General features: G+C 43.6%; 1 protein-coding gene across 3 annotated transcripts in view; it reads right to left on the bottom strand.

Annotated features, from left to right (window-relative positions):
- The window catches only part of si:dkey-82f1.1 (DENN domain-containing protein 2A), a 28,332-nt gene that overhangs the window by 5,566 nt on the left and 10,263 nt on the right, over positions 1-12,503 (bottom strand). For all 3 annotated transcript variants that reach the window (XM_028430143.1, XM_028430144.1, XM_028430142.1), the window contains 8 exons: positions 6,772-6,858; positions 4,189-5,226; positions 2,903-3,030; positions 1,392-1,504; positions 1,115-1,309; positions 771-864; positions 375-425; positions 1-188 (listed from right to left, as the gene is read on the bottom strand). In XM_028430143.1, the coding sequence (XP_028285944.1) occupies positions 1-188; positions 375-425; positions 771-864; positions 1,115-1,309; positions 1,392-1,504; positions 2,903-3,030; positions 4,189-5,226; positions 6,772-6,857 (1,893 nt within the window). In that variant the 5' untranslated portion in view covers position 6,858. The remainder of the gene's footprint in view (positions 189-374; positions 426-770; positions 865-1,114; positions 1,310-1,391; positions 1,505-2,902; positions 3,031-4,188; positions 5,227-6,771; positions 6,859-12,503) is intronic.

The following is a 12,503-nucleotide window of genomic DNA, read 5'->3' as shown; positions in this document are numbered from 1 at the left end:
CTTAAGAGGGAACTGCTGTGTGACTTCTGGTAGGTATGGAACTCCGGCCTTAGTCTTGTGGAGGGCAACGACTATAAAATACTCAAAGAGTTTCCTCTCCTGCAGCTCCATCAAATCCCTTTCCAAGGTCCGGTAGCGCCCTGTTTGTTTCAGCATAGATTGGACTGACACCAGGCGCTGGCTGTGAGCTGAAAAACAGAGAAAAACACTCGAGGAAAATGCATCCATGCCACAGGCACACAGTAAGTCAGTGTATAAAGGTGAAATAAGGTCTGCAGACTGCAATGGGAAAATGGAGATAAGTAACATTGTGATCATATCAAAATACTTTTTTACCACTATGCAGCTACTGTGTATTGATCCTGTGTTCTCACCTTTGAGTTTCTCCTCTGTGTCACTTTCCGACTCGCTGTTCTCATCTGTGACTAAATAAAACAGAGAGAAGAAAGAGTGAAAAGGAAAGTAGAGTGTGACAAGACTGCAAATAACAATCACAGGAAACTCGGGGCACGTGGAATTTGGTCTCATTGCTTTCATTCCAGCCATAGTTACTACCACAGAAAACCATCCGGTCCTCAGAACCATGGATAAACACAAATATTTGAATACATACAGGGTATAGAGGTACTGAGTTTGCATTTAAAGTAACTCTGAGGTATAAGGCTGGCATCTGTAACTTTGACAATAACATAAACAATTTCCAAAACATGTATGACGGAACATGGGCCTGATGTGTTTAGAATGACCAGTCCCGCTCTTTGAAGGCTCACCTCTCCCTGAGCTGGACTCAGTAGACTGAGACACCTTTTTCATACGTTTCTTTCCTCGTCTTGCCTCGAAGATGCCGTTGATTTTCAGCACCATCTGGAAGAGTTGTGGGGAAAGAAATGTCCATCATTAACTGTTTTTAAACTAATAAACCAAATCTGCAACGTCTCATCCAGGAGCATTTCAACACAGTTTCAGCGAGGCCTTCTCCTGGGCACACGTCTCACAGGAAATATCAGTCAGAAACTTTTCCTCTGCCTTATTCATCCGCAGGCGGCAGCATGAGTGGACCGCCCTGAGCAGTGGGTTGGAGCATAAATCACAGAGGCCTTTCAGACTGTCATACCTTGGGGATTTTCCTCCGCCTGCGGTTGTAGGGGTCTCCAGAGAGACAGGGAGTGTCATCAGGGCTGCTGGGTGTTGAGGGGGGGCTGATACGAGAAGGTGAGGAGATGCCAGTGTCTTTGCCGGTCTTGCGTAGTTCTGGGACCTTGAAGCTCCGTCGCTCTGAGCTCTGTCTGAAGAAGCCTGGCTTGGATAGCTGGCAAGGACAAACACATTATATAAGGTAGGATGAGTGTGGAACAGATACAGGTAAATGTATTAAAGTGATGATCAGGCACCTTGGTTGGCGTGTCAGGGACAGGTGATGAGGAAGCAGGTGAAACACATTTGCTTCCCAAACAACTTCTCTCCAGTTCTATATCTTCGTAGGGGTTCTCCTTGGATGGAGGATCTTCAGAAAAAAACATTTAAAAAAATTAATTTAAAAAACGTGCTTTTTCCACAGAGTAGATAAGTATTCTTTCCATCTCAGTCACGTTTGTTTTGCCAGATGATTCTGACTCCAGATGTGCAGAGAGCTACCAGAGGTAGCAATGTGCTTAAGCTGCTCATATTTCACAGTGATAAGATGTTTGCACAGCTAAAGCTAAATGTAGCCACCAGTCCTCCCCTGCATCTGAGGTAGCTTTCTCTCTCTGTCTCTGTCTGTCTGCATCTCTCCACTGCTCTATCAATCCATCGGCCAGATGTGACCTGTAGGTGTAGACGAATACAAAAAGGGACGTTCAGTTCCTTTTTTCTCTTCTGAAGAAAACAAGGGATCAGTGTGCTGTTTTTCACATTTGGTGGCTGATGAGAACTGATCTCTGCACTGTGTCTGTGTGTGTACATTTGAGTCTGCATCATTTGTGAAGGTCTGTATACATGCAGCCTGGTAACAGTTGCCTTCCTCTGAGTCTGAAAACACTGACGGGCATGTGGTTTGTTTGCTTAAAGTGTGTTTATAAGAAGCTTGTGGGTGAATGCAAGACACGGTCATTCATCACTTGTCCACACTATCTATTTCTCTGCCTCTGTGAGCTGTTTTTGAAGACAAGCTTGAGTTGTTTTACCCATGGGATACTGGTAAGTGTTTGGCGAACAATGTCTGAGCATTATAAAACAACAACAACGCTGCTAAATGAAGGGAGGAAACTATAGAGACAGATCTAAAATAACACGTGGCATCAACTGTACTTTGTTGATGGCATGCAGCACTCATTAAAACAAAGATTACATTACCAGGGCCGTGGCTCTAAGCCATTCTCATGCCCCCTGCTGCACTGACCATCACAGAAGCCAACGTCAGCTCACACAACCTCACACAACAGCACTATTGTACGTTATGAAATTAAACGGGCTCAAGGTGGGGTTGGCATAACACTGCAGACAATAAGGTAGGAACATAGTTCAGGTTTCTACCTATAATTTTTAATAAAAGTGGAGCAGCATGGCTCTAAATTAAAACTAGATCTGAAAAAACAGAGCAGAGAGTAAAGATGGTTTGCCCTCTTCATCAACTCTGCTGGTGAACTCGTGACATGGGAGATGAAACCCAGGGGTCATGCAGTGTATGGGGGTGTTACGATATTTATATAGAATAGAATAGACTAGAAATACTTTATTCATCTCAAGCTGGGAAATGTCGCTATTACAGCAGCAATATACAGACACTAAGCATACGAAACATATACCTCTAATGGTAAAAATATCAAAATAAACAGTATCATAACATTTTTTCCACAGAGGCTTTGGTTTGTGGAACAAACAGCAGATGGAGGAAGGTATCTGTGTGATGCATATATTTTACCTATTATGTCCTCATAGACGTTCTCTTCCGATAAAGTGCGTGTTAGTCCCAGTCTGGACTGAGCATACCAGTCCACCCCACAGCTTTCTGTAGACGACTGTAGCAGATCCTCAAATTCATAGGACTTCCTGGTGGACAGAGGAGCATTGAGTTAATGTGTGTCATACTGATGCCTTTAAAAGCCACATATTAACAATTAAATCCCAGCAGAATGGAACAACATACACACGTGCATTTACACCCAAATAACCAATGTTGCTACTCATTACTACAGCAGGCAACATACACCAGCCAAATCCCTTTCTAAGCTTATTAAAGCAATTTTGTTGTTTGTGTTGAAGCTGAACTTTAACAGTGGAAAAACATTGTCTCCACCACCATGATGATGTCAACTACTGTGCATTGTTCATAATACATAAAGGTAAGCCCAGAAAATGAATGGATCAGCACCTCTCTGGCACAGTTGGAAAACATTACAGCAGTCTCTTATGATGAACCAAAAAAACTGGTTTCTTAGCTTATTGGTAATACAGTCCCCCCTCCCAAAAAAAGACACCCTGTAAAACATGTAATAGACACTCCAGAGGGAGACCGCCTGACCAAACAAAGGGCTTGACACAGTACACTTGAGGCCTCCACATATGGTATGGAATGTAACAGATCCAAGCCAAGCTCCAAACAAGAATTCAGACCACTAGAGAATCTGAACAATAGCTGTGCTCCAATACTGCACAGTTCACATTTTTGCTTTCCCTGCAGAGCCTTGTTCATATGATTCAAGAAAGAGTCTTCAAACATGTATGCATGCATCTTTACAGCCCAAGAAGTGTTTCAAATCATTCCACAGTCAGAATATTTGCAAAATAAACTCCTCACCAAACATTTGTTTAATCACTTTTACAGTCCAGGCTAAAAGTCTTGAACAGGCAAAGGGCCTCTGACATGACTCACAGCACTCTTCATGTTGCTTTCTCTTACTTTGACTAGACTTTTGGAAGAAGGAATGAGTTGATCTCTACATTCCTAAGATCCAACCAATGAGCTCATTTTGAGGGATTTTTAGAAACAGGATGAGGTCATTGGTGGTTTTGATTTACAGCAGATGTGGGTGATGCTGTGCACCTCAGTATGTGGCTGGTGGTGATAGGGGGAAGTAGTACTGGTTAAACGTTACTTCATTAATGAACTTCAAATTAATTTTTTTTGCTTTGAGATTTTAACCCTTACTTTTCTTTTCATTTGTTAAAAGTTATTGTGATTGCCCACATTTCCTGTCTGTGTTTTACCTGTTACTGCTGTCACGGGATTTGTCAGCCCAAGGCCTCCTGCAGACACCTGGTGGTGGGCATGTGGGTAAAGGTGGAGGTGGAATAGAGGGCAAAGGAGGCAAGTTCCTCCTTCCTTTACCCGAGGAAGGTCCTGAACCTGGGGTAGTAGGCGGTGTGTGGTGCTGGAAGGTTCTTTGAGGTTTAGGTAGAGGGTTTATAGATGGAGCTCCTGGCTCACTGTATACGTTCTCTAAATCTCCCTCCCTTCTCCTTCGCAACCCACCAGGTCGAGTCATATCAAACGTCCCAAAAATGGGCTCATTGGCCCGTTTTTCCGATTCCTCCAGCTCATCCTTTGAAGGAGGACAGAAATAATTCCCTGGAAACGCCAGTGATGGTCGGTCAGGAACCTCTTTTGTGGCCTTCTCCAGTTTCTTAACATGAGTTAAAACAGTTTTCTTGTCCTGGGGCTGTTCTGCTGGCTTGGAAGATCGAAACCCCCTCTCCAACACTACTTCTCTGTCTTTATTTGTCAGGGCCTCTGGAGATTTAGGCCTTGTATCCCCCGGCTTTCCAAAATTCTCCTTCCCTGAGTCTTGTCTGTCCCAGCTGACAAACCTCTTACTGTCTGTCCTTTGGACCTCCGAACCTTTCGATTCCTTTTTCCTCATTGTCTCAACTTCCTTCTGTGTTGCACTTAGTGGACATGTAAGAGAAACTGGGCCAGGCTCCTTTTTGCCTTCCCATTGTGATATCTTATCACGGATGCTGGCAGACTTGGTTCCCACCGGGCTCTTGCTGTGGTTCAGCTTTCCACAGAGCCCATTTTCTACACTGGTAGTCCGTGGATCAGTGGTGGTGGTGGCTCTTCTGTGAGCCAGCATGGCGTCAGGCGGACCTGGGTTGTCACTCAGGCTGAGTAGAGAGGAGAGGGGATGCTTGATGGACACAGCAGCGCCTCTCCTGTCTCTGTCCCCTTGTGACCCACACAGCTCTTGGGGCTGTGGTACGGCAGAGGAAGGAGCCTCACCAACCTTTAAGCAACAGCACTGGAGACTAGAAAAGAAAGGAAAAGAGAACATGTATCATTTTCAATAAACATTTTTAGAGAAATGTCACTTTGTGCCTCAGGCAAAGCGTCAACATTTTTCTACAAATTGGCCACACAATTACATCCAAATGGATCTTTGTTTTATGGGGTAAAACAAAGATCCATTTGGATGTAATTGTGTGGCCAATTTGTGAAGGGTTCAGGCATCTGCTTGGTGCCTCTTTTTCAGCTGAAAGTCACTTCTGAAACATTACTGGGTCACGACTGTTTGAACTCTTGAGTTCTGAGGTCAAAGTTTACAAGCTACACACACACAAGCTATTTCTGGAGAGGAGATAAAAGTATAAACACAAATGAGGGGAGAGGCCGAAGTGTAGACGTGCATCTGTTCTTTTCTACTCCTGACCCACAAAACACTGTTTTGGCCCAAAGCCCATTCATCAAATGATTGAATTTCCAACAAACAGAGGAAATGTGGCCTTACTGGGTGACTTCTGATGTCATCACTGGATGTAAAAACTAAAAGTCATGCAATCCAGAGGAAATCTCACGGGGGAATTACTGATTCAAGTCACCTTAGAGACCTTCAGCGAAAAGACAAAACTTAATGTTGCAAGTATGACCACTAAGGAAACAGCATAATTCTCCTCCGAATTGGTCTTAATTAGAGTGGCCTCTCTCTCTCTCTCTCTTCCTCCCCCTTTCTTTCTCCCCTCATGTCCCTCAGTTGAGACAAAAGTTTTTATTAAGCATGAAGCAACAGAGGGGAAAAGTAGGTCAAACAGAAAAGCCAAGAAAAGCAAAGCAGACACTGGGCAGAAGGGTCGAGTGATGGAGTTACAGAACAAGTAGAGCAGATGGAGGAAGGAATCAGTGTTGTTTTTCTTAGCTGACTTGACACTTGCTGCAGCAGATTAAGACTAATAAGTAGGTATTGTGTGTTGCAGATAAACCACCATTGGAGGGCAGAGAAGCAAAGGCGTGAAGACGTATAAGTAGGAGCAGTTTAGCTAATGCAGGAAGAGTTGGACACAATCTTCATGCACATCAGCTTTTGACAATCCCCCCAGAGAGAGATGCTTTCAGCTCTCAGTACAGGCAAATGGCAGACCTACAAAACAACAGACTCTTACAATAGATAATCCCTCATTGTAATCTAAACAACACTAATGAATATTGCAAGGATGACAGAAGGGACCTTCAAGAGTGCTCATGGATGCATTAGACGGCGGCAGCAGGGGGGCAGTAACAGTATCCAGATGCCAGATGGTCAACTGTGCCCTGTTCTGCTTTCTTGCCCTGCTATTGTTATACTGTTGACCTTAATGGAAAGGGGCGTCACCAGCTTGCTTGAGAGAAATCCAGAGCTTTTATGATGGCTGTGGATTTTTTCCATCTCTAACAAGTTGTACTTTTAACCAGCTTGTTGTCTGGTCTGCCTGGTCATTAACAATGCAGCATATTACTAGTTAATTTAATTAAAAGGAGAGAAGCTGATGTTTTTCCAGAAGAAAAGCATCATCTACTTCATTGGCTTTTGAGACACCTACCCGTTGACTGATTGGTAGATACAGTTGTCAGTGTTTGTACAGAGCAGCAGGGCCCTCCCACCAGTCATGGTGCTAGCAGCTGGCATTCTGCAGAGACAAAAAGAGACAGTCAGTTTATATATTTATGTAATCAGGCACTTTTGAGATGATGTACTTGATTACCAAGTCCATGGAAATTAAACCAGGGCTGAATCCATGAAAAAATGTATGTCTCCAACTCCTAGTGATGGAATGTAGCCGACCAAACGGCCTCTTATTTCTGTACTGCAGAGACACAGACCTCACAGGTTGCATGGCATCCCACCAACCTGCCATTCACCACAAGTAATTGGGGGGTACTGCCAAAAAAAAGCTTAGCCAACAGGCATAAACACACATCACCCATTTGGTACGGTCAGAAAATGTATGGAAAAAACCCACACTGCAATACAATTAATCTCCATTAGGCCTACATTAGTTGTAGTAAGAGAAGGGCATTTAGTTTTAGGTTTAACTCATGCTTCCAGCTTTCATTTGTCGTACACACATTTTATTTTGCAGTTGGCCCCTTCTGCAAAACCTCCTTTCATTCCTGAAGATAATTTGTTGTGCATCATCCAGCCTTATTACGGCCAAGACGAATGTGAGCGGGACATGCTTGACCAGTTTTGAATTATTCCTTGGTCCGTTTGTCAGAGTATGAAATCAGATCCACTTGAGCGTAACAAGACCATCCATATGTAACACTGAATTAGAGCCGCTGGTGCACAGTGCTCATGGCTGGGCCTATAAACACTGCTGAAGGGCTGGCACAGAGCAAAGGGCCTTGGCCTCTGCCTGGCAAATATGTAGTTAACACAACAAAGGAGAGATAGGTCGAGGCTCATGTTGCATTTATACACTTATTCTGCAGTAAATTCACAGAGAAACTAATGCTTGCGTTGCCACCATGCTACATACTCAAGCACTAAACCTCATATAAAACACATCTACATAGACCTCCACATCCTGCCAAAGAGTCCATATGCCAGAGCAACACATGGATTTGTGTGTGTGACTTCTACCAGATGTGCTGGGATACTTAAGGGTATTCGCAGGCCGTTAAACATTTCCTGAGCAGTGCCTGGCCCAACTCCCCCTCTCTTCCCTCTCGCCTTAAACCTGCATTAGCTAACCCACTTAGCACTTCTTCTCTTTGCCCCAAACTATGTAGGGAATGTGGGCCTAATTCAGCCAAATTCCACAAATTGTTGCCCTAACTGGCAATGAGGCAGAAAAGTCAGGAAAAAGGCAATTTCAGATTAGATTACGTAAAAAAAAACCAACAAAAAAACAACTCCTAAACAGCTGGACTCTGGACTCTTCCCTGACTTAATAACATAATTGGCCCACTGGGTCCACTGTTTCTGGGTTTGTGTGTTCTCTACCAAAATAAAAGAAACAAAAGCACAGTAAGGAAAATGTGCAGTCTCGTCTGATTAGAGGTGCAAAATTTCATGTTTTACCTTCATAGATCAAGCTATTCATTCCTTTGTCTACAGGCCCCCCATCAGTCCAAGGCCTACTCCCCCAGAGAGACGAGAAACGAGGAGAAGGTGGAGGAAGGTTTGCGTCAGCCATCCACTGGACTGTAGGCCTAAATTATTTTCAGCTGTGAGCCGAGCGGAGTTCACATGTTTGAGGAGAAACATCAACCGTTTTTTTCTACCTCCCTCCTCCTGATTTTTTTTTCCACTAGTAAAACTTATTCAAAAATGAAAAACAGAAATCCTGCATCCTGAAACAGCGGCGTGCTTGGAAAACTATTAATAATGTACAGGTTCGTCTGGGCTTATTGTAATTAAACTCTAGAGGTTTTACAGTTTACATTTGTCTTAACTAGGAGTGTTTCATGTTACAGAGGGAGAGCACAAATGGGAGATATGACGAGAGGGAGCGAAGCGCAGAGGATATGGGGGGTTGGGGAGACAGGGGTTGTCAAAACTAAAGAGGAAAGTAGATATTTCAAAGAATAATATAAGTATACTGTTGCACTGTGAAAACACTGCAGGCTTTTAGCCTGTTTTACTTCATTGTTTGGAGCCCCAAGGCCAAAATAGAAAGTGCTTCCCAGCTGAGATTCTACCCTTAAAAGGTAATTTGGTATTTTCACACAATTCTGACTTACTGTTCTTGAATACATCTCAAACTTGACTCATGCACGACAGCAGTTCCCAGCACTCGCCTGAACCTGACAAGTAGTGTGTTCACATTTTGAAAGAGTAGTAAATGTGACAGCATTGCTAGTTACACAGCGTTTGGTTACTGAGGATACTGTTTTTGGGAAGGAGCGAAGGCTTTTGTGTCCTACTGCTTTTAGCAACTATTGTTACCACTGACCCTCAGAGCAAGATGGCCACCGTAACAATGCAGAGGCTGAGGGAAGCCATCTGCTGAGGCCAATAAAAACATCACGGGAAACTGTGACCCAAAAGACCTCGAGCGGCCACGCCCCCTTCAGCCTCTGCCCCGTGAGGTGCGACAGGCCGTACATGCTGCAGAGGAAATGGAAGTGGTATTGTTTGTCTGCAGCTGGGTGGAGAAGATGGTAATTTTACTCATTTTAAGACACAACTCATAATATTCCAGTATACACTATTTATCTAATTATCATCTAAACTTAAGATATAAATCGTTACACAAACTGAAGAAGAAGCTCCAGCACAGGACACATTTAAAATAAAAGGATCGGTGTTCACTGTACAGGACACAGTTCTAAGCCTTAAAGACTCGACTAGCTAGAGATAACAGCAGCTGAGGTCAGAGGCAGGGCATCAGAGGAGGGCATCTGTTGCATAACAAACCCTGCAGGAGATTTCTATCAGCGGACGGACACTGGGTATCTGGACATGGACAGACATCTTATAAACATGCACTCACATACAGTATACTGCTGAGAGTAGGACGTTGTTTATTTCAGCTTAATGGTTGTAGAATGTTGTTGTGTTGCTATAAAAATAGTACCTCAATTAGCAACTGCCTGTTTTCAAAAGAAGTTCAACAGTGGAGGTAGGGAAGCAACAGTGGTGATGTACTAGGAACAAGTTTCTGTCAATGCAGAATTGCAAGAAAAAATACTTTCAAATATGATGCATGTCTCTGCTAGTACCTTTAAATGGTATTTAAAACGACAGATCATTTTTTTTGTGCTCCAAATAAGTGATGTGACAAAGTTTAGTGTGTTTGTCGCACTGTATGCAGGTGGTGCTGTCAGGGTTTCATAGTTGTCTGAGGGAGCTGAGAGCTGGCTGCCATCGCAGCGCTCTGGAGGCTTGCTTTGCCTTGCCTCTTCCCTACAGCTGCTTCTCATAAAGATTTCATCCTCCCCTCCGTCCTTCTGTCCACTCCTGCAGGAACCGCTAACATCATGACATCATCACCTCTTACTTGTTCTTCCCCAAGCTGCTCTCTTTTTTCTTTCTGTCATTTTGAAATACCTAAAATGGGGAAAGCCACTAGCAGCAAACATCCTAGTTATCTTGGTAGGCTTGGAGTTACACTAAAGGTGGACTTCCTTCGACTATTTTTTTTTCATCTTTAGAGCTAAGACATGAACAAAAAGTGAATTATATATACAAAAATGGGATATTAAGTTCTTGTTTTGTTTCTGCACACAAGCCGAGTTGAGGACCCTCTCCCCTACAAGATGTGGTTTAGTATAACATGTGCCAAAGCCTTGCCTGCAATCAATTTAACACACCACTGCACATTTAGCCAGCTCTTTCTGGAATGGCAAACTTGGCTGCTTTTTTCTCCTCATCCTTCTTTCTCTTTTATTTCTCCCTTTCATTATTCCTTATTCATTGCTGCTCAGTCTTGAAATCGTGGGTAGTAAAGTAAGACAGAAAATAAAGGACATGAAGGAAGGAACTGGTCTTTAATCTTCTGCTTTCTTTACTTCATACTGTACATTTTCCTACATTTGCAGATCTGAGCAGTGATTGTTCCTTTAGAGCCAAGATGTCTTGAGGTTGTCTCACCTAACATGTCTAACATGAGGCATTTGGTGGGAGACATATGGGGATTTCACAATGACCGACACAGCGCCTTGACCGGGTTCGCTTGGGAAAGGACACGCCTGGCTCATGAAGCAGGAGGAAAAGAAGGTTGGATGGTAAAGGGAAGAATGTATGGAGAGGAAGAGGAGGAGAAAGTCACGTAGAGTAAAGAATGGTATTTTATCATGGCTGTGCAGTCTGCCTTTCTCTGTTTCTGTCTTTGTGTGCTGTTTAGGGCCCCTGCTGCTTTCCCAAGCTGATTTCGTAGCAAGGCCTTGGAGGTGAGCCAAACAGGCCAACTCTATGACTGTGTCAGTATCTGTCCATGCATGCGGCCTTCAGATGGAAAGTGTGGAAGTTACACGCTCACTGACACACACACACAGGCCATCCCATTGCCCAAAGTGCTAGTCCTCTCCCCTCCTCTCCTGCTGTGATTGTCCCCTCGAACCTCGCCCCCTCTACCGCCTCCCCACTCCCTCCATTGTAAAAGGAGGATGGATGTGAGACAACATTGAAACTGGGTTAGCCACTGAACCAGACAGGAACTGAAAGAGGATACCACAAACAATTAATTTCTCCCTGCGTTTTTCTTATTCTTTGCTTATCGGTCCATTCTAAATATAACACAAGCATCCATTGTTATATCTCTAATGCCACACATATAGCATTTCTTGTTATTGTGGTTGCAGTTTACAACAGACTCCTGACAGCCTGAGTGTCTACAACATCCCACTGGGAGCTGGTGGTATGAGCCAAAATATTACCTCAGAAAATGTTTAAACAAATCCTAATTATATACATAAACACAATGAAAACCACTATGGATGTGATTATGGCGGAGAAGCACAAGCATAAGGACACTTCTTATGCATAAAATGAGCAGTTATTTTATCATTTGTCTTTGTTAACTTTAACACCTCCTACAATGAAGTCATCCGGATTTTACACAAGAAGACTTTTTGCTTACTTCACCCAGTGCAGTGAAAACTTGAGCTCTTTGCTGATAAATGTGACAGCTCTGAGTACCTCAAGGTCAGAATGACAGCAGGCGGAAGGAAAACTCCAGACAAACTCAGCAAAATCCTCCTAAAAGTCCTTCTCACTCGCTCCACCTGTCAAGAATTTACAAATGACCATTCCTTCACAGTTTAACCACAGGCTTTCCAAAGGGAAGGCCTCCCTTTCCTTTAGAGTTCCTTTCTATTCCAAATTCCACTGACTGCTAATGGTGCTTGTTGCAGGCTAATGATGCACCAAAGACTTCAAATTTGATAGTCGCTCTAAAAAAAATGAGCTTTGGCGAGAGAACCATTAGGAGTGTTATGAAAGCCTCAGCTTCTTATAAAACAAAAAGCCAGTGGAAAGTTGAATAATAAATGATGTTTTCTCTCTCAATGCTGCTTTTATCCTAACATACACGTGTAAACCGGAGGGAAGCTTTGTCACATAGACAACTAACTTACATCTCAAACTCAAGTTATGTACTTTCTTACATGTGGGAGGGGTAGTTTGTGAGCTACACCACTGAGAAGTGCAGAGGCCCCCTGTCAACAGGCAATACAGGCAAATGCTTGGGGCCCCAGGCCAGAAAGGGGGCCCAAAGGGCTGACCAATTTTGAATCACCAAAGGAGTGACGACTTTGCAATGACAGTAATCGACCAGCGCAGACTCCCTAAGAGGCCCCACCCCACCTTTCAGTCTCTTGCAGCAAG

This window comes from Parambassis ranga, chromosome 19, assembly GCF_900634625.1.
Source record: "Parambassis ranga chromosome 19, fParRan2.1, whole genome shotgun sequence".
In the NCBI taxonomy this organism is placed as follows: domain Eukaryota; kingdom Metazoa; phylum Chordata; class Actinopteri; family Ambassidae; genus Parambassis; species Parambassis ranga.
This window is presented reverse-complemented; position numbering and strand designations above follow the sequence as displayed.